The 19,321-nt window shown below is 50.9% G+C and overlaps 1 protein-coding gene across 2 annotated transcripts in view; it reads right to left on the bottom strand.

Moving 5' to 3' along the window:
- Positions 1-1,891: 1,891 nt before the first annotated feature.
- RAB6B (RAB6B, member RAS oncogene family) overlaps positions 1,892-19,321 on the bottom strand; it is a 59,056-nt gene continuing 41,626 nt past the window's right edge. The window contains exons 3-8 of one of the 2 annotated variants that reach the window (XM_059884889.1): positions 13,670-13,723; positions 13,367-13,472; positions 11,767-11,878; positions 10,738-10,831; positions 7,814-7,880; positions 1,892-6,348 (exon numbers count right to left, since the gene is read on the bottom strand). In XM_059884889.1, coding sequence (XP_059740872.1) covers positions 6,284-6,348; positions 7,814-7,880; positions 10,738-10,831; positions 11,767-11,878; positions 13,367-13,472; positions 13,670-13,723 — 498 coding nt within the window. In that variant the 3' untranslated portion in view covers positions 1,892-6,283. 2 annotated transcript variants of the gene reach the window in all.

Genomic DNA, 19,321 nt, shown 5'->3' with positions numbered 1-19,321 from the left:
TTCAGCCAGAATATTGTGCTTTTTCTTTTTTTTAAAGGTTTGAATTTAGAATGAAATCAAGGCTTCAATTGGTTTATGCCCGTTCTCACCTAAAGGTGTATTAGCAGCAGTTACAATGCTTACCTCTTCCATTCCAGCCCTTTGAGTACTTAAAGAAAGGTGGTTACCTCACCTGACTTTTGCACAGGAAAGTAGTTCCACTTCCTTTTTCAACTATGAAGTCCTGACCTGTTGACTACTGACACGAGCTGTGTATGGCGTTCAGAAAATGCCAAAATTCATTCGGAAAATGACAAGCACTGTGCCCAAATCTGGGAATTCTAAGTGTGACATACTTCCTGCTTTTGTGGGCATACAGTCACATTCTCAGGTGAAGAAATAGCCCCTGCTTTCCCCTCTCATTAGCACAGGCTCCATCTTGGCTGAACCAACCAGTCCGCAACCCCCTCCCCTGCCCCCGGCCATCCCTCCCACCATGCTGCATGCCCAGGGTGAGCTGCCTCAGTACCATCCTCACTTTGGCCCTTCCTTGTCTGGATGCACCACCCATGCAGCCCCAGCATGGCCTCAGTGCCTCCTGGGATCCTGGCGTTCCCCACCCTCACCCCATATGTGAGACACTTGGTGTTCTTTTGACTTCAGATATTTTTGTTTCAACTGAAATATGCTTTTTTTAAAAGAAAAATTGGGGGTTATCATAGGATTATCAAAGCTCCTTTCTGCACCCTTGGTCATTGGGTGACCAAAACACAGCTACAGTGATAGAGGAGACGACCTCAAGCAACATACCTTGATGGCTTGCAGGCGCTGCAGGTAGGACATTCACAACTCCAGTTTTAACACTCAGTCTGGGAAGCCCCAGCATGCTTCCTTCACCTGCTGGATGTTGTGCGTGTAAGCAGGATGCTCAGGGAGACAACCCACTCCCTTTCCTGTCTGTAGTCACATTGCCCTGAATACCAGTCTTGGGGAAAAGCTGTCTGGAACAGCATTCCTCTGGCTTTGGTCTGGTCCATACAGGCATGTGCACTTGGGCTCTCAGGCCTCAGCCCCTCGACTTGCCTGGTAACGCCTCCACCTCCCAGTTTACACCTGGCACCCAGGGAAGTTAGGCTCAGTGGGCAGGGAATCTTAACTGCCTAGCCCTCCTAATCAGAGATGGCTTCCTTGAGGTGGCAGATTGGAGGGTGTTCCAGAAACCTTTAGAACCTTTAAAGGAGAAAGACAGTGAAGTTGAACTTGATGAAGAAAACCTGGTGGTCTTGGCTTTCCCTACGGCCCCAGGATTCCCAGCATTCCCAGTCCAGGGCAGTGGTGGGTCGGCTCTTGGCCTCTGTGTTCTCTTTGGGTTGGCCCCCTGGCCTTCAGGGCCCCTTTTAGTCTGGAGGTGCTGAGACCTGAAGGGCTGTCTTAGGGATGTTCTCTAATTGGTGTGAGATGCTGCTGGAGGGCGTACGAGGTAGCTTCATGTCATCTGAAAGGTGATTGTGGTTCATCTTAAATTCTTACCTTTAAATACTTTCCAGAAATCATGGGAATAGAGATCCAGCCTCTATACCCACCCTTCCTAACCCTCAGCCATTGCAAGTGGAGAGCAGGGATGACAGGAGATAGCACAGAGCCCTGAGTCTCTCAGTTCTGCCTGGAGTTTCCCTTTCCATCAGCCTTCAGGCAGAATGGAGATTAAAGTTCAGCATGTCCTGCCTTTTCCCCTTCTGAGTTGAGAGCCCAGTGAGGAGCAGGAGGGAAAAGCAAAAGGTGGTGGTGAACACACCACCACCCAGACATGAGGAGGGTCTTCTTCATGGAGCATGCATTTGAAGAAATCTGTTTTTCCACACCCCTTCCACCAATATATAACCACACCACTGAGAAACATGAAACAAGAGGCTTTGTGTTGAGAATTAGGACAGTTTATTGTTTGATCAACATGCTGAGTCTTCCACATTTTACACAGTTTTATGTAAAGTCAATGTGGCCATTTAAGCCTGCTGAGCCAGTGAGATGGGAATGCCATCCTCTGTGCTCCTCATGGCCAATCACTTCCATGGGGCCGGGTGAGGAGGAAGGTGACACACACCTTGTGATACACGCTGGCCGTCAGCCTATGGAGATTTCCCACTAGAAGGCGGCTTCCAATCCCACTGCAAGGATAAACCACACCCCACCATGAGCATCAGCAGGGGCGCGGTCAGGGGGTTGTCTGGTGTCCAGGGAGTTTATGCATTGAGAGCTCAAGGTTTTGGATCACTGAAATAGTTTATTTCAAACAAAAAATCCAAAGGGTGCCCTGGTGTGACAATCAGAGTGGACTTGGGGGCTGGCCCTTCTTTGCAATGGAGGAGCCTGAAATGTCCTCAGATACGCCGGTCTGAGGAGCACACGTGCCCTGTAGCCCTGTGTGCCAGTGCACAGTCACATTTGTTACACACATGTCAGCGACAGATGAGTGAAAACACCTTGATTCTGACTGCTTGCAGTTCACTGGGTAATCATAAGCGAGTCACCCTTCTCGGACCTGGTTTTCCTGCATTTCCTGCAGGAAGGGTTGTGAGCCTTCCGCCTCACTCTGCTGTGGCCAGGGGACAATGTCTCACATTCTTGGGGGAGAGGTAGTTAGGAAACTGGTGCGCACTGGTTGATGCCCAGACACTTCAGCTCGGCTGCCCCTCGTGTGGCTCAGACACGCCTCACAGCCCTCAGCTACCTGTTCTCACATTCTGACACCCTCACCTGCCTTCTGCCACGTGGAGAAATGAGGCTTCTCTGCCTGCAGGACACCGAAGCCAGCGGTGCCATTATTGTCACACCTGGTACTTGAGGGCAGGGGCTTCCAGCACTGCTGCCACCGGGAAAACGACAACATCACATCCAGTATGTGTCCGCACTCTCGGCTACCACCATAGCAATCCTCGTTTCTGCTGCCTGAAACACTCAAACTGATCTGGCCATTGCTCCTCAGACCTGGGCCATCTCAGACCAACTGAGGATGCTGACAGGAAGAGTGCGGTGACAGTGACGGCAGGGAGGCCTCTGACCGAGTCAGCATGCTTGCTAACCTTGGACCACACGGCTGCAGCTCTAGCACCTGAGATGCCGAGACCACCCCTTCGCTCTGGCACGTCTGCATTCATAAACATGCTTTCTGCTTTCTCCACCATATGCTCGATTTTTCAGATGACCACAAAACAGGAGCTTTACTGACAGCATTTTTTCCTTTTTTTTTTTTTTTTTTGAGATTCCTCAAAGTAATAGAGAGGGCCACAGAAGATGAGCCTGCTGTACTCCCAGGTCAAGGGTGCTCTGTAGAGAGACAGACTGAACCACGGGCTAAACTGAGATCATTTCCTAAAAGGGTCCCTCCTCTCTGCCTCGTGCTAGCCCACTTGGATCCAGCAACAATGGGATACTCTCACCAGGAATGCTGAGGAATTTCATGACATTCTCTTCAAGGGAACCTGATCATTTCATTATTGAACCTTAAGTCTGAGACAAGATCCTACCTACAAGCAAGAGGACAGTGATGTCACCTGCCCCCAGTGGGAGCCAACGAGCCAAAGCCCTTCTGTGCTGGAGGTCTGGCTGCCCTGACAGATCCAGGAAGAGGGGTGGAGATGAGGCCCAAGGAGGGCACTCATGGAACAATGTGGCGCCACCAGGATAAGAGGATAAGGGGAGGCAGTTGCCCTCCCCACCTCCCCTCTCCTACAGGGCTGGGAGAGCTGGGCTCAGGAGAGAGGATGTCATGTATGTGTTGGGAAAGGAGGGCTCATGGAGGCCACATGAAGCCACATTGTATCTACTTCATCTCTTACTCTTATTCTAGGCTGTGATGGGAAAAAGAAACATGAGAAGGGGGCTGAGTTTCACCTTTTTAACAAAAATTTTAAAGAAAAAGTACTCTTTAGTACCAAGAAAATAAAAATCCACCATCCATTCACTGAGACCCAATGAGATCCCTGCAAATTGGGCTGCCCTAGGGGCCACAAGCAATGGCCCTCACTGCCAGCCAGGCTTGGTGCTGTCACCTGGACTCCTATGAATTCTCACGAGGTAAGTAAGCACTCTTCCAACAAGCACCACTTGGGGGTGTGCCATGGTAGGGGTACTGGCCCACATGGGCATGCACACTTGTGCATATAAGTACAGACAGAAACAGTGTGCATGTTCCCAGGGTCTATTTTTGCCTTTAGTTAACACATCTATGCATTGTTTTATTGATGGCAAGACAATCACAAGTTTTTGGACAATATTAAGTATTTCTTATTTCGACACATTGCAGTACTTTTGGATTTCCAAAACTGATATCACAATGCAAGTTCCAACTTGAGAGCAGGAAAAACAAGAATATACATCGAGCACACGTATCTTTGTGAGAATGTGTGTGGAAGGTGTATACACAAGTCTATCTCTATATATAATTATGTACACACATATAAAAACTCAACATGTGACATTGGAATTACGTTCGTACGTTGGTCTTTACCTTCTGGAAGAGGAGCTCAGTGGGAATTCTGCTTCCTCTTTGCTTCACCTGAAGATAAACTTCTCTCTAAAGATCAGCTCTGACACACAGTCCCCTTAGCTGAGTCTGTGACAGGCCCACTGGACACAGTTATCAGTGAGTCCTGCCAGGTCCCTGCTGCACTTAGTAGCTGCCATTCTGGATTAGTTTCTGAGAAGTTCCAAACTCAACATAACAACTTGTTGGGATCCTGCTTGATGGTGGAATTTACTCCCTACCATACGCCAGATAGTCATTTAGCTCGTCTATGACAAGCCTAACAGCAGCCTGGAGGAAGAGCCAGGGTTCACTGATTTTGGCCAGAGTGGTACCCTCCGCCTGGCTCTGTGCAGACTCGGAGTTGGTGAGTCTGGATCTATTTGGAATGCTGGTCAAGTGGGCAGCATCACTTAGTGAAAGAGAGTTCTTTTCAAAGATTTACAGATAGGTCCTCAAGACTAAGTCCTTCTCAGAAATGAGTCAAAAATGGCCAGGACGGCTCTCCGGAAAGCCTTCTGGGGACCCCACCTCAGCTCTACCCTCAAGCGACCAGAGTGCTGCTACAATATCTGCAAAGGTCTGTGCACAAAAATGTCAACTCCCGGCACCAGGGAGACAGAAACACGTCAAGAGGTCAGCTTTTCCAAAACAGCACTCTGCAGTAGTAGCAACCAAGGATCAGCAAAAGCATCTTCCTGGTGGCAGGTCTGCAGACCCTCCCTTCCCCCACCACAGACAGGCCAATCCTGTGTGCAACAGGCTCCAGATTCCCTGGCATCCAAGGAGGAGGGCTTCAGTGGCACACACTGAGGTTCCTTCTGCCTTTCCCTTAGCTTCAAACCAGACACGTTTGCTGATCATTGGACGGCTTGGTTAAAACATTTTCATGACTACATATGGTGCCCCCAATCTATAAACTACACCTTGCCCAGCCCACAGTTGCCAACAGCACCCCGTCCTTCCTTCCTGCCCATGACCTCTTGCTCTGCCAGTCACTGGGTGGACCACAGAGCACAGACGGTTGCCTGTGGCAAGTGTCCTCCACCCCCTTCAAGGCTTTTCAGGGAGGGGAAAGAGGCAGACGTGATTCCAGTGGGCCTGGCCTGGGCTCCCTGCAGTTCACAGGCCTTACTTCAGCTCAGGGCTGTGGCTCGTGTCCTACTCTGGCCACAGAAGGACGGAGTCAGAGCTGCCTCTTCAGAGCCTGTTTCCTTCCATCAGTGTTTGATTTAACTACAGAGGGCCTGTTTGGTGAGGCCTGGTTGGTCTGGGCCAGACAGCCTGGGGATTGGAGCCTAAATAAATTGCCCAGTTAATTGTTTAAATTTATTGGTCTGAGGGTGGGAGGAGGGCAGAGGTGATGAACCATTAAAAGAGGACAGGAAGGAGGAGGTGTGTGGAAAAGGTTCTCTGTAAGTTTACAAATATACAAAAACAAAAAGCACATCTTTCAAATAAAAATGACTACATTTTTATCTGGCAAAAAGTTGTATACACATGATTTAAATTTTTTTTTTAAATTTTAAGTTTTTGGCAATCTTAATAAAGTACAATATATTACAACCAAACCAAAAAATAGTTGTTTAAGTAACAGCTGTTAAGAGTGACGTGATCCCTGATGCCCAGCCTCCCTCCCCACCCACCCGACTCCTAGAGACAGAGAGAAAAGAAAACTCCTCCCATCTGGATAAGCTCATCTCCCACCCCCCGTAGGAAGCTAACCAATAGGAAGCAACACAACAAGCGAGTAGTGTCAAAGGAAGCCGGGGTCAGGCTGCATTAGCAGGAGCAGCCGCCCTCGCTGGCCGGGGGCTCCTGGGGTTTGTCCAGCTTGATGTCAATCACTGCAGGAGCGGGGCTAAGGAAGATGACTCGCAGAGAAGCTCCCACCTGACTCCCGCCCCGGTACCCACTCAGCTGCCCTGCACAGCCCCTCTGTCCCTCCCCAAACACCCAGGGGCTTGCACTTCGCTTAGCCTGGGTGGGTAAGATGCAGGGTCGCCAGGTCCCGCCCTTCCTCCTCTTCCCGGACCGTCCCCCACAGCATTACCTCTGTCTACCAGAAGCAAAGCTTGTCCTGGGGCTGTGGGACCACTACCTAAACACAGGCTTGACAGACCCTTTCTCAAAAGCCTTCCTGGTGGGGAGCCTCGGCCTTGTTCCCTGTCAGCCGCACCCTGAAGTACACAGGAGGTGCAGAGCCTGCCGGCGGGCGTACAGCCCACCTCGCCAACCTCAGGGCTACCTCACTTCAAGCTCCAGTTAGAGGGGGTCCTAGACTCTGAGCTTGCTGCTGTGAGAAGCCACACCCCTTCTCTAGCCCTTTCCATGGATGCCCTGGGGAGTGTGGGTTGGAGGAGCACCAATAGGAACTGCCAGAGTTGGGTGGAACAGTCCTTCTATGGGATCAGTTGCCTGCGTCCCAAAGAGGTTTTGTGGCCCCTATGTAAGGGCAATGGGAGAGGTGCTTCAGGAGTCAAGCAGTATAAAAAACCATGCTCCCCTAAAGACACCTTGCCTTTTCCCTCCTTACCACTTTTTTTGCCACTGGCCATGGCATATATTCTGAGTATGACCTTGTCCATGACTTTTCCTTATTTTTTTTTCTTTTTATGGTCCCTAAACCTCAATATTCTTTTGTATATTTTTATCTTGTTTCATGTGTATGTAGTATTACATATACATAAACATACATTTTTTATAACATGGCAAAGTATAGATAAACTAGTAAAAAGACAAGAAACAACTGACTTCCTTTCCACTGGGCAAATCGGACCACCTGTCTGAGCCTCAGTTTCAGCCTCTGCGTGTGGCCCAAGGTAGAGTGGACTGGGTGAGTGGTGTGCAGACCCTGTCCCCGGGGCAGTGGGGAGGCCCCAGGCTGTGCCGGGCTGGGTTGAGGAGGCAGTTGTCTCATGTAGAGGAGGCTGAACCATGCTGAGATCATCTCTGAGTGTACCGAAGTGGAGATTCTGCTTGTCCACATGAAACACAAATCTGTGTTCACTAGAAAGAAGGGCACTCACTATTTCTCACTCCCTGCCCCGCACTGTCACTCCACACACATCCCTCTGGCACCCCCACTCTGTTTTGGAAGCTTGTTTGGTTCAAGCTGGACGGGGTCTTGAAGACCTCGGAGTTCAGCCTCATTCCTGTACATACGAGGCTCCACAGCACAGCTGCCCATCAGGAAGGCTGGCCTGGGGACCAGGCAAGGGTTTGTCCACTGTTCTAACATATCATGTGATAAATCCATGAATAAATGAGTTCTGCAACATCTTTCACTCACTTGTCAAAGGAAAAGGATACTCCCTTCTTTGCTTTTCTCCTGGACATTCTCCATTCCAGGCAGAGCCGAGGCCACACGTCGGAAGAGCTAGGGAGAGGGGAGATGCAGCATGAGCCCCATCCTTCCCCCTCTGCTCCTGGCATGCCCACCTTCTGCCTCTTCTCACCCTGGCCTCAGGCTCTACTCCTGTCCTGTCCTGCTGACTGCCTCCTGGACAGCAGAGACTGCACCCTTGACGGAAGGGACTGCACCTAACTTCTCCCTCCCACGCCCTAGCACCCCTCACGGCACTGGGCCCCAGCAGGCCTCTCACCCAGGCAGGCTGGCCTCGGGGTCTCGGGGCCTGAGTATGGGTCATGGTGATGGCCAGGGATCCACCCCCGGGCAGAAAACGATCTAGGCCCTGGAGAGCTTCTGTCCCACTGGCCACCTGGGGGCCAGGTGTGGGGAAGTGGCTTTCAAGTGCCCTTATGACAATGACCCTCTCTTCAGGGAGTCTTGCGAGTCCACAGCATCGAGGCAGCTGGCTTCTAGGAGCCAGGGCCACAGTCAGAGTGGAGGAGACTTTTCAGAGGGAATAAGGACGTGGGAGTGTGTGATATTGTGGGTTTGCTTGGGCGTGGGCGAGTGTGACTGTGTGTCCTGTGTGTAGAGGAGTGTGTGTGGTGTGGATGTGGATGTGCAGCAAATGTGTGTGTATGTGGGGGGGTGCGTGTGTGCGACATGTATGTGCACATGCGGGGTTTCTGTGCCTGTGTGTTTGTAAGTGTGCATGGAGAGCTGTGTGGTGTGTGTCTGCGCGCATGCGCTCACTGGGGCAGGGGTCAACAGGGGGGCAGGGGTCAACAGGGTGTCAGGGATGCTGGCAGGACCTACAGGGATGGAACCCAGGGGGATGACAGCAAGTACAAGACAGAAGATTCTGAATGCTCTTCCCATCTCTTGACAAACACCAACTGCAGGAACTAGGTGAGCTCTGGCCTTAAAACGTCACTGCCTGAGCTCTCTGAAGACAGGGTGAGGCTCATTCATGGTCTCATGGCAGAGCCCAGTCACGTGGGACCACCCAGGCTGGGTGACAGGACCCAACGTGGTGAGGGTGAGGGCCCAAGTCGGGAAGACGCTGGTGGGTGGGGTGCAGAGATGGGTAGGAGGGGGTGCAGAAGTCCAGTCAGTCACTTGCCAAGCCTTCCTCCATGATGCCCCAGCAGCCCCACTCCGCCTGTCTGGCTGTCAAAATAGTCACAGCCTCTGTCAGTGGCCAAGTTGTCAGTCAAACAGAAGCTCTAAGGGTCACATGGGAGCCTCTGAGAGCAGACAGGCTCACATTCAGAGTCCAGGAGCCTGCACTGCATGGAGACTCCTCTGAACCACCCAGGGTTGAACTGACTATACACAACTCTTGCTCAGACCATTGCCTGGCTTCCAGAATGTTATGGAAAGGGGGCATCAGCATCTCTGTCCACTGGGGGCAGAGGCCACCTGCCCTCTGGACCACTGACCTCTGCTTCCCCGCCCTCCAGGCCTTTCCATCAGGACCGTGCAGAGCCACAACCTGGTGTCTCCTGTAGGCCTCCAGGGACAGGGGAGGCTGGTAAGGGGGTGTGAGTGAACAGAGCAATGCTGAGGCCCTCCAGCTGGGGCGGGGGCATCCCCTGGGTCTGGGAGCTCATTCTGTCCCTTCCCGCTCCTCTGCTACTTCCCACTGGCACAACACTGCCCAGGCCGGGTAAACCTTCAAACCCTCACTGCGTGTGGCCAGCTGCTGCATGGCAGCTTGTCTAGTGCTCTTGGACACTGCTGGGGGTGCCCGGGCAGAAGTGACCCCGGCAAGGCCCCAGCGCCCCTCCAGCCCCACCTGTGCCCATGCCAGTCCCCTGCCCAGGCAGCCCCCTCGTCATCAGCTATCCAAGTCCTCTTTTCCTTGAAGACACAGGATCCTCACGTTTTTTGAACCCAAAACTCCTTTGGCAGGCTACTGAAGGCTATGGCCTCCTTTCAAGCATGTGAAATGAATGGTCAACTGTCCATAGAATTCTCCAGGCACGAATACTGGAGTGGGTGGCCATTCCCTTCTCCAGGGGATCTTCCCAACCCAGGGATTGAACCTGGGTCTCCTGCATTGCAGGCAGATTCTTTACCATCTGAGCCACCAGGAAAGCCCAAGTTTTATGTAAAGGAAACTATGTAGTATTGAAATAAATTTCTAAACTCTTTAAAGATACAGACTCTTGACACAGCAACACCTATGCTTCCTCAGGAATGTGTTAAAGAGCCGGAGCTGGCAGAGGACCCCCTGAGATACTGAGGGGTAAACGCTCAAGAGACGAGACACCAATAAAGCCAGGGGAGCTACTAACACACGGAGTCCTGTTGCTACGCTCGTGGCCACAGAAAATGCTGCCAATCTCTCAGGGGTGGTGCAGAGACAGGTGCAGTTGTTTCCACCCAAGTCCACTGATCTGCTGAAGGCCATCTGTGAGAAGCCTCTTGCTCCGAGGCTCAGCCCTAACCCCAGCCCTTCTACGGCTCCTCTGAGGAGTCTGACTCTGCAGGCCCCCCTCCTGTGAGCTCTAACCTCACTGAGAGTGGGCTCTTTTCCCCAAGTCTACCTGGCCCAACACAGCCCCAGGTGCTTGCCAAGCACAATGCAGGAACCCCAAAATGCTGAGTGGATGGACTCTCCTGCATGCCCATCCCAAGTGAGGGAACAGGTAGGAAAGTGCTGCTTCTCGGCTGCCTAGAAGCTGGGGGCTGGACAGCCACGGCAGCTCAGGGGCCACGGGGCTGGCTGCTGGGTGCAGCTGATCCCATAGCCCCCGATACCCTGAGGGCAAGCAGTTAGCTCTGGAGGGACTCACTCCCCATCAGGTGGGCCACCTGGTCACTAGCCCCTGGCACCAGAAGCCCAGTGTGGGCCCCTGGTCAAGGCGGCACCTCCCACCTGCTTCACGTTGTAGCCAGTCTTCGCACTGGTCTCGATGAACATGACGCTCAGTTCTTTGGCACGCTGCTCGCCCTCCTCTATGGTTATCTGCCTGGAGGGGAGATGAGGGGAACCAGTTTTCAGTAGAGAAGGAGCCCCCAGTTGGGGTGGAGGGAGTGGCCTCAGATGATGAAGGCACTTCGGTTGGCCTGAGACCAGGGCTGAACCTCAGGGTTCCCTCAGGGCACATGAGGTGCAGAGCAGAGCAGGAAGCCAGCATCCCCACTCCACTCCTTGGCAGTACTGTCCAGTCCAGGAGCTGGCCCTGTGGCTGGTGGGCTGCTGGCCCCTACCCACTTTTCCCAGGATCACCACTGCCAGAGCACACATTTGTCACACTCCGCCAGCTACAGACCACCTCTCTGGGTGGTACCACTAGCCCCATTTGCCAAATGAGCACATTGAGGTCAAAAGTAATGGCCCCAAGGTCATCTACTGCAAAGAAGCTGGGCTTTGAGCTCTGTTTTCTTCACTTCAAGGACAAGATTTTAATGAAGCAGCTTCTCATTCAGAATACTCCCTAAATGGTCAGAGTGCATTTCAGGAGGCCCTCAGTCCATGATTGGTTGCTTTATCTGCCCCAGGAGATATGGAAAGGGTGCCGAGGTGAGCCCTATTCCTGGAGGGCAGCCTCTTTAGGGACAGTGTCACACCCAGACACAGAGCTGGACCAGGAAACTCTGTGTGTTCACGCCTGGGGACCAGGCCCTTCACACTCACTCCAGCATCAGCACAGGCGTTTCCCGGGGCAGGACCAGTGGGAGCCCGAGGGCCACTGTGTCCATGACTGAGCTGAGGCCAGGCCCAGACCATGCGTTGCTGGGCTGGCCAGGAACATGTGAGCTTTCAAAGCCTTTGGGGCCCCAACGGGGCCCTTCCCAGATGCAGGGGGCCAGGTCAGACAGGGCACTCACCACCTACAAGTCCCAGGACACCCCATCCAGGAGGTGTTGCAGAGGAGGGCGGGGGGTGGCCCAGACCACCTACCTCTTGTCGGCCAGGTCCGTCTTGTTGCCCACCAGCATGATGATCACATCACCGCCCCTCTCTGTCCTGACATCATCAATCCACTTAGAGGTCTGCTGGAAGGAGTTGAGATCTGGAGGTGGAAAGCAGGGATAAAGCTTGGCATGAGAGGTGGCCCTGTGGGAGAGGGGAAGGGTGGGTGGGGAGAGCACCCTGAGGGTGCACCCTCAGATACCTGGGCAGGGTAGCTGGGAGCACAGACCAGCAGGCCTGGACCTAACGTCTGGGTGTATTTGTGGAACTGTGCTGCGGGCCCCCGAAACCCCTCACATTGCTGAGCCACTCACTGGGGGGAGGTCATGGCACCTGAAAGACCACTGGGTCATGATTCGCTCCATGAATTAGTGGTTTTCGGGCCCATCTGAGAGTCAGATCTGACTTTGCAGCTCAGAGCAGAGTGAGGTATGAGTGCAGTGGGCTTGGCTGAGCTGGAAACACTGTGACGCTGCGTGTGGGAGAGACCATGGCAGCCCTGGCGCAGGAGGGCCCTGCAGGGTGGCCTCCCACTGACAGGAGCTCACAGGGGTTTCCGAACAGCACCCACAGGCCCTGCAAGTAAGGGGAGTGCGAAGTGGGCCCAGGAGCAGACAAAAGCCAGGAGAGGCCAGTGTTTTCAGGGCAGTCCCCTCCTCAGTCAGAAGCTGAGACAGGCTCCCAGAGGAACAGCCATAGTGTGATGCCCACCACTCAGCAACCTGCAGGCCCAAGGGGAGGCGAAGCTCCCTGTCCTGGGAACCTGGGCTTCCCACAGGCATCAGGGGCCCAGGCCTCCTCAGGGCCCTGCTTCCATGCTCTCAGGTGTGCAAGGAGCATGTGGTCAGGGAGACGGTGGGAGTAGGAGGTGGGGAGGGCTAGAGGCAGCAGGCTGGGGCATCCTCTCACCATAAGCTTGACTGCTGCCCAAGGGTTTGCGAGGTGTGTGCCATGACACCTGCCTGGGGAGTGGGGCTCTGCACCGGGCCCTAGCCCTCACCCCCAGCACACAAGTCTCCCTCAGAGTTGTGTGTCTCTCTCTAGAACAGCTGATTTGGTCAGAAGAGCCACAGGGCATGAGATAAACAGCCCACCCACGGCCCCCAGGGACCCACTGGGCCTCCCCTCCCAGAGAGCCCTGTAAGGACCTGGGGTGCTGCTAATAGAACCACGGTTGCCAGGCCAAGGCTGGTCCACGGACCAGCATCTTTTCACACGTGCACGTGTACACACACACACCATACGAAGAAGTTGCTCCCTAGGGGTCTTTCTGACAGCCAGGGCCCAGGATGGTGCTGAGGGGCAGGAGAAGGGCCAGCCCTGTGAGCATCTGCTCTGCTCCACACACAGGCCTCTGCTCTGAACAGGGCCATCCTGGTCCAGTATGCCGTGGCTGGTGCAGGATGGGGGAAGGCTCAAAAGCAACTCACTCTCCACTCTGAACACCTGCCTCTCTGCAGTCAGAGGACAAGCACACACACGTGTATATGCACACACACACACACACGCTGCACCCTGGCTGGGGCCGCATCTGGCCTCTAGAGCCCTGTGAGCTGTCCCCTGCCCAACACCCAGGCCCCATACTCACTTGTGATGTCGTACACCACCACGGCCACGGTGGAGTCCCGGATATAGCTGGGGATCAGGCTGCGGAACCTCTCCTGGCCGGCTGTGTCCCAGAGCTGCAGTCGCACCTGTTGCAGGGTGGGCAGGAGGTTCAGGGCATGGTGAGGTCCTCAGGGTGGGAGCGGGGGGCTGAGGGGAAGTTCTGCAGTGCTGGCACTGCCAGCTCTGGGCAGGTATGGGCTCTTAGTGGTGCCCAGTACAGGCCCCAGGTGATAGGTCCCAGGGAGCCCTCCCTGTCCTCCCAGGTCTCCAGTCAGGCACTCACCGTACGATCCTCCAAGTACATGGTTTTTGACAAGAAGTCAATCCCAATAGTTGCCTGTTAGAGAAGAGGATAGAACAGTCAAAACTGAAAGGTCTCAGGCAGGAGGGCAAAAGCTGAGTCATCCAGGCAGGGACACAGCCAGCAAAAGGGGTCGTCACCCAGGCCAAGCCTTGGGTGGGTTCTATTTTGCTGTCCCACACCCCAACTCAACAGTGAATCCTCTTGTCCCTCTCAGAGGAAATGAGATAAATAAGGATGAGGACAGGTTGTTTTTTAAGAGAGTGACACATTCTTTGGAGAGGAAGAGAAAAGTGCTTCAGAAAAAGGATAAGAGAACAGGGGAGGAAGCTTGCTTGGGAACAAGGCCACTGGATCTCCTGCCCCACGCAGGTGGGGGCCTGGAGGAGCAGGAGCTGTGTGGTCTCCCTGTCCCAGCCTGCTTGTGCCCTGACCACCTCCTTGCCTCCCAGCCTCCCCTGCAAAAGCCTCTCTCCTCAGACCTGGACTTCAGGTGCCTGGCTTGGGCTCACTGCTGCCCAGGTGGGTGGGGGTGGAACGGGAGCAGGGCAGCTTGCCGGTGTGGGGACAGAGAGCAGCTGGCTTCCCACAGGAGCATCACATCCAGCCACAGCAGCATCTTGCTGGGAAACCCCACTGGCTCTTTTCTACCCAAACCAACACACTGGAAGTCAACTGTCTGTGTCACGCCTGTGCTTCCACTCTCCAGCATCAGGGGAGGCCACTGGACCAGAGGGAAGGACCCAGCACTCAACTGCTGTATGGCCTGAAACAGGCCACCCAAGCTTTACGGGCCTCACCAGCACTCAGTGTTTGTGACAGGAGCCAAGATGCTGTCAACGTGGAACAGTCACCGCCACGCAATTAATAACAAGGAAGACTCAGACACAGCGTGAATGTCGGGGCACCGGTGAAGTACAGTGTGGTCCACCCATATGATGAAAGCTTGGCATTCATTAAAAATCACATTCTTGAAAATATTTAAGGATTTCAGGAAACAGTCATTAAGTAGAAGAAAGCAGATTACAAAACATCAGCTTGATTAACTGAAGTAGAGATACAAGCATTTTTCTTGTTTTCCTAGATGCGGAAGTGAAGGCACGACACACTAAGGCCTTAACAGTAGCAGAGTCCAAGTACTGACACTATGGGTGATTTCTGTTTGTTTGTTTCCTTCATTATACTTGTCTCCATTTTCTACAATGAACATATAATAGTTCTAAAAGCAAAATTTAAAGTATTGTTTTAAAATATAAGGTTTAAAAAAATAAGCTTAGTTGAATGGAAAATTGACTTCTGGCTACAAAAACCACAACCAAAGAAACCGAAGGAAATAGAAAAGCCCAGGTCTGCAGGCCCCCAGCTGACTGCAAGCAGGTGTGTGTATACCTCCGACTCCCTCCCATTTCACAAAGGAGTTAAGGTGACTGTGTCCTCCTGGGAGCTTGCTTTAGTGCAAAGACAGGGAGTGTCAAGGAATCACACAATCCTAGAACATTCATGCTAAACAAATACCTTAGACACAACTCAGTCCTCTACTCTGGAGACCAGGAAAGTTAAAGCCCATGCCTACTGTGACTCTGCCAACCAATGGCAGAGGTAAGAGGATCGGCGTAAATTCTTGGCATCACTTGGGCACTTTCAACCCCAGCTTTGTACACCTTTCCAGCATGGTGTAGCTGCTGGCGAATGTGGAATTGATGAGCTGCTTGTGGAATGAGCTTTGTTCCTTAACAGCTACATTAGGTCCGTTTTATTAGTATATGTTAGAGCAATGATCCTTGTCTGCTGATGCCCACAAAGAGAAATGGACAGAGCAGTTGGACATCCCTCAACTCCAGTGCTCAGTGGGCTCCCCAGCGCCTGCCAAGCTCCTTCCATAAAGTGACCCTTGAGCTAAAAACCAAGTTCATGACTTCAAGATTGGTGACAGGGACCGGTGGCTGTCCCCAACATGAAGTCTCCCTTTATACAGTATTAGGGCTCCAAACATAAAAATGAACTCATAGCTGCAGCTGGGTGGCTAAGTTCTGGTCAATGGGATGTGAAGGTGACACGTGTACCTTCTGAGATGGGTCCCTCGTGGGGAGGCGGGATGGACCCATAGCTGCCCCTTGCCCTTTCCCGCTGCTTGGAATAAAGACAGGTGATAATAAGTCATACTGGCCCATCTAGATGAGAGTGACAGAGTAGTGATGACCGGTGAACAAGACAGAGGAAGCCTGAGTTCCTGCCCTGTAGAGCTTGTCTCTGCAGCCTGAGACTCTTAGACTATTGTGTGACAGAGAACTGAACTATCTTGCCTAAGCCACAGTTATTTGGGGTTTCTTTTTAACATGCCTTAGCTCTGACCTAACGAATAGAGCAAAGAACCACAGAGAAACATGCCCCTAAAAGGTTGGCAGCATGGATGGTGATGGTGATGGTGATGTTCCTGATGATAATGTAACAACGATACCATTTCAGCTCATATGTGCTTCCATGGAGGACAGAGAAGTCACCAGATGACACGACAAGGATTGTGCCATGTGGGTCAGGCCCTAGTAAGCCTGATCAATGGCCTCCATAATCATAAAAGCCATCTACTGAACACTCACATACTTTACTACCCCTAACAACAGTCTGACCAAGTCAGCAGTAATGATGAGTCAGGCTAAAAGGACCAACTTCCCACCTCTCTGGCTCTCTCCCACCTTTAGTCCCACTTTCATGCTTCTTTTCATATCAGAGAAATATCTGGTTCCTTAACTGCCCACTCTCTTAGACCTCTTCTGGCCACACTTTCCACCCAACCAGGCTGCGGAGCCACTGCAACAAGACCTTCCTGCAACCTGGTGCCAAAGCATGTGTCCTTGGGCACAGCTGAGCCATCAGCTCTGCTCAAAAACATCTCCCTAAATTCTGCTTCTGATGATGATTAAATAGCTTGTTTTAAACTAACCCACCCAAGCTGCTGCTGCTGCTGCTAAGTCGCTTCAGTCGTGTCCAACTCTGTGCGACCCCATAGACGGCAGCCCACCAGGCTCCCCCGTCCCTGGGATTCTCCAGGCAAGAACACTGGAGTGGGTTGCCATTTCCTTCTCCAATGCATGAAAGTGAAAAGTGAAAGTGAAGTTGCTCAGTCGTGTCCGACTCTCAGCGACCCCATGGACTGCAGCCTACCAGGCTCCTCCACCCATGGGATTTTCCAGGCAAGAGTACTGGAGTGGGGTGCCATTCATTGCCTTTTCTGAACCCACCCAAGACAACTATTATAAACCCTGGACAAGTACAAGAAATAATTTGCAATCACTGAAAATTCAGTGACCAAAACAGGCAGACAAATAGAGAGGTTATAATCTCTAAAGGAAACAAAGAAAACAAAGTGAGATCCTATGCTTAACCAGTTTTTCCCCTGAGGTAGCTTTCTAGTCCTACCAAGTTAGAAGGACTTGGTAACACCTCAGGCTTTTCATTAGAACCCCAGAAGGGTCAGCTTTAGGAGAAAGGACATCATCTCAGAAATAAGGGTTATATCAGAGGACTAAGGGAAAAACAAAGAGAGACCTATCTTATAAAAAATTTAAACGTGGTAAGTGAACCCTTCAAAAAAAATTAGTTGCACATAATTTAATGCCCTGCTGCTACTGCTAATTTAATGCCCTACTGAAATAAAATTCAATACTTTTCAGAGGAAGGTAATAGAATTCAAGAATCTAAAACTTATTATTCACAATGTCCACTACACTATGAGAAAGGATTAGACATGAAGAAGCAGGAGATTTAAGCCAATAATTGAAGGTAAAAAAACCCAATAGAAACATATCCAGATGACCCAGACATTAGATTAACAGACAAGGACTTTAAAATAATTATTATAAATGTGCTAAAAATGGAGAGGAAAAAGATGAATATAATGGGTGAATTTCAAGAGATATAGAGAGACTAAAATAAAACCCAGAAATCTTTTTTAAAAAATATTTATTTATTTGGCTGCACCAGGTCTGAGCTGTGGCCTGTAGGATCTTTTAGTTGTGGCATATGGGATCCAGTTCCCTGACCCAGGAATTGAATCCAGGCCCCTGCACTGGGAATATGGAGTCTTAGCCACTGGACCACCAGGGAAGTCCCCAAATCCATAAATCTTAACACACACAAAAAAACACAATACCTGAAATAAAAATCCCCTGGGTGTGAATAATAGCAGCTAGGACACTTCAGAGGAAAGGGCAGTAAACTTGAAGACAGGTCAAAAGAAATTGTTCAAATTGAAGCACAGATTTTAAAAAGATAAATTAAAAATGAATAGAAGTTCAAGCACAATATAAGACCTGATAAATATATATGCATATGCACTTGGGGTTTCAGAAAGAATAAAGGCAAAAACAAAACAAAAAAGGCATCGTAGCCAGATACTTTTTCAATTTGACTAGAAACATCAGCACACCACTTCAAGAAGTTCAGTGAACCTAAAACAGGATACAGACAAAGAAAATCACACCCATCCAAGTCGTAGTCAAATTGCTAAAAACTAAAGAGAAAGAGAAAGAGAAAACCTTGACAGCAGCTAGGAAACAATGACAGGAATGATGGTTGATTTCCCTTCAGAAACAATTGAAGGCAGAAGACAATGGAACATCATCTTTAAAATTCTAAAAGAAACAACCACCACCATCCCTATCATGTCAGCCCAGAATTTTGCAGCTAGTGAAGATTTCCTTCAACAGTGAGGGCAAAACAGAAACATTTTCAGATAAGGGAAAGCTGTGATGCTTGTCACCAGTGAGAAGGGAAATTTTACAGATGGAAGTTCGCATCTTTAAAGAAGGAATCTAGGAGCACCAGAAAAGGTAAGTCTGTGGGTAAATATAAACACAAGTGACTTGTCCTTGACCACCTCCTACTTCTATCCATATTAGCAATAATTCACAACATCCTCCCCTCCGCTTTGCCCCATTTCATCTTCAGTGAGACTTACTCTCAGAAGATGGCCTCAAATCTTACTTTACATTAGGTACAAACCACTTCATCCCTTGCTTTTTCCCCTCTTATATAATAATAATAATTACTGTTGTTATAATGACTAAACATCTGAGTGCTTATCATGTGCCAGGCATTGTCCTAAGTGCTTTATATATATTAATTAACTTATGTTAACTTGTTATGAGTTATATTCTTTAGTACTTGTACATTTCTGCTGAGAAAACTGAGTAAAGTTGATCCCTTAACAATGTGGGGGTTAGATTTCCACACAGTGGAAAATCTGCATATAACTCATAGTTGACCCTTGGTATATGTACTTCGATTCCTCTGTTCAACCAACAGCAGATGGTGAAATTCTGTAGTACTTAATACTGAAAGCAATTGCATAAGAGTGCACCAGCCCAGTTCAAACTCACATTATTCAAGGGTTAACTGCATTTGAGGCATTAAATTCTTTGCCCAGCATCAACAGCTGGAAATGGGAGAACCAGGATTCAAAGGTATTTGCAAAGATGTCTATGTGTGTCCACCTGTATTCCCATCCCTCCAGGTGCTGAGCATTTGCTCCTTCTATCAAAGCAAGCCTCTCCCTGGGTTCTCTTGGCTCTGGCCCTCTAAGCCATCAAGGATCTTTTCTCTGTCGGCAACCTTTCATTTTCTACTCACTCTTTC

The sequence above is a fragment of the Bos taurus genome, chromosome 1 (genome assembly GCF_002263795.3).
Source record: "Bos taurus isolate L1 Dominette 01449 registration number 42190680 breed Hereford chromosome 1, ARS-UCD2.0, whole genome shotgun sequence".
Taxonomy (NCBI): Eukaryota; Metazoa; Chordata; class Mammalia; order Artiodactyla; family Bovidae; genus Bos; species Bos taurus.
This window is presented reverse-complemented; position numbering and strand designations above follow the sequence as displayed.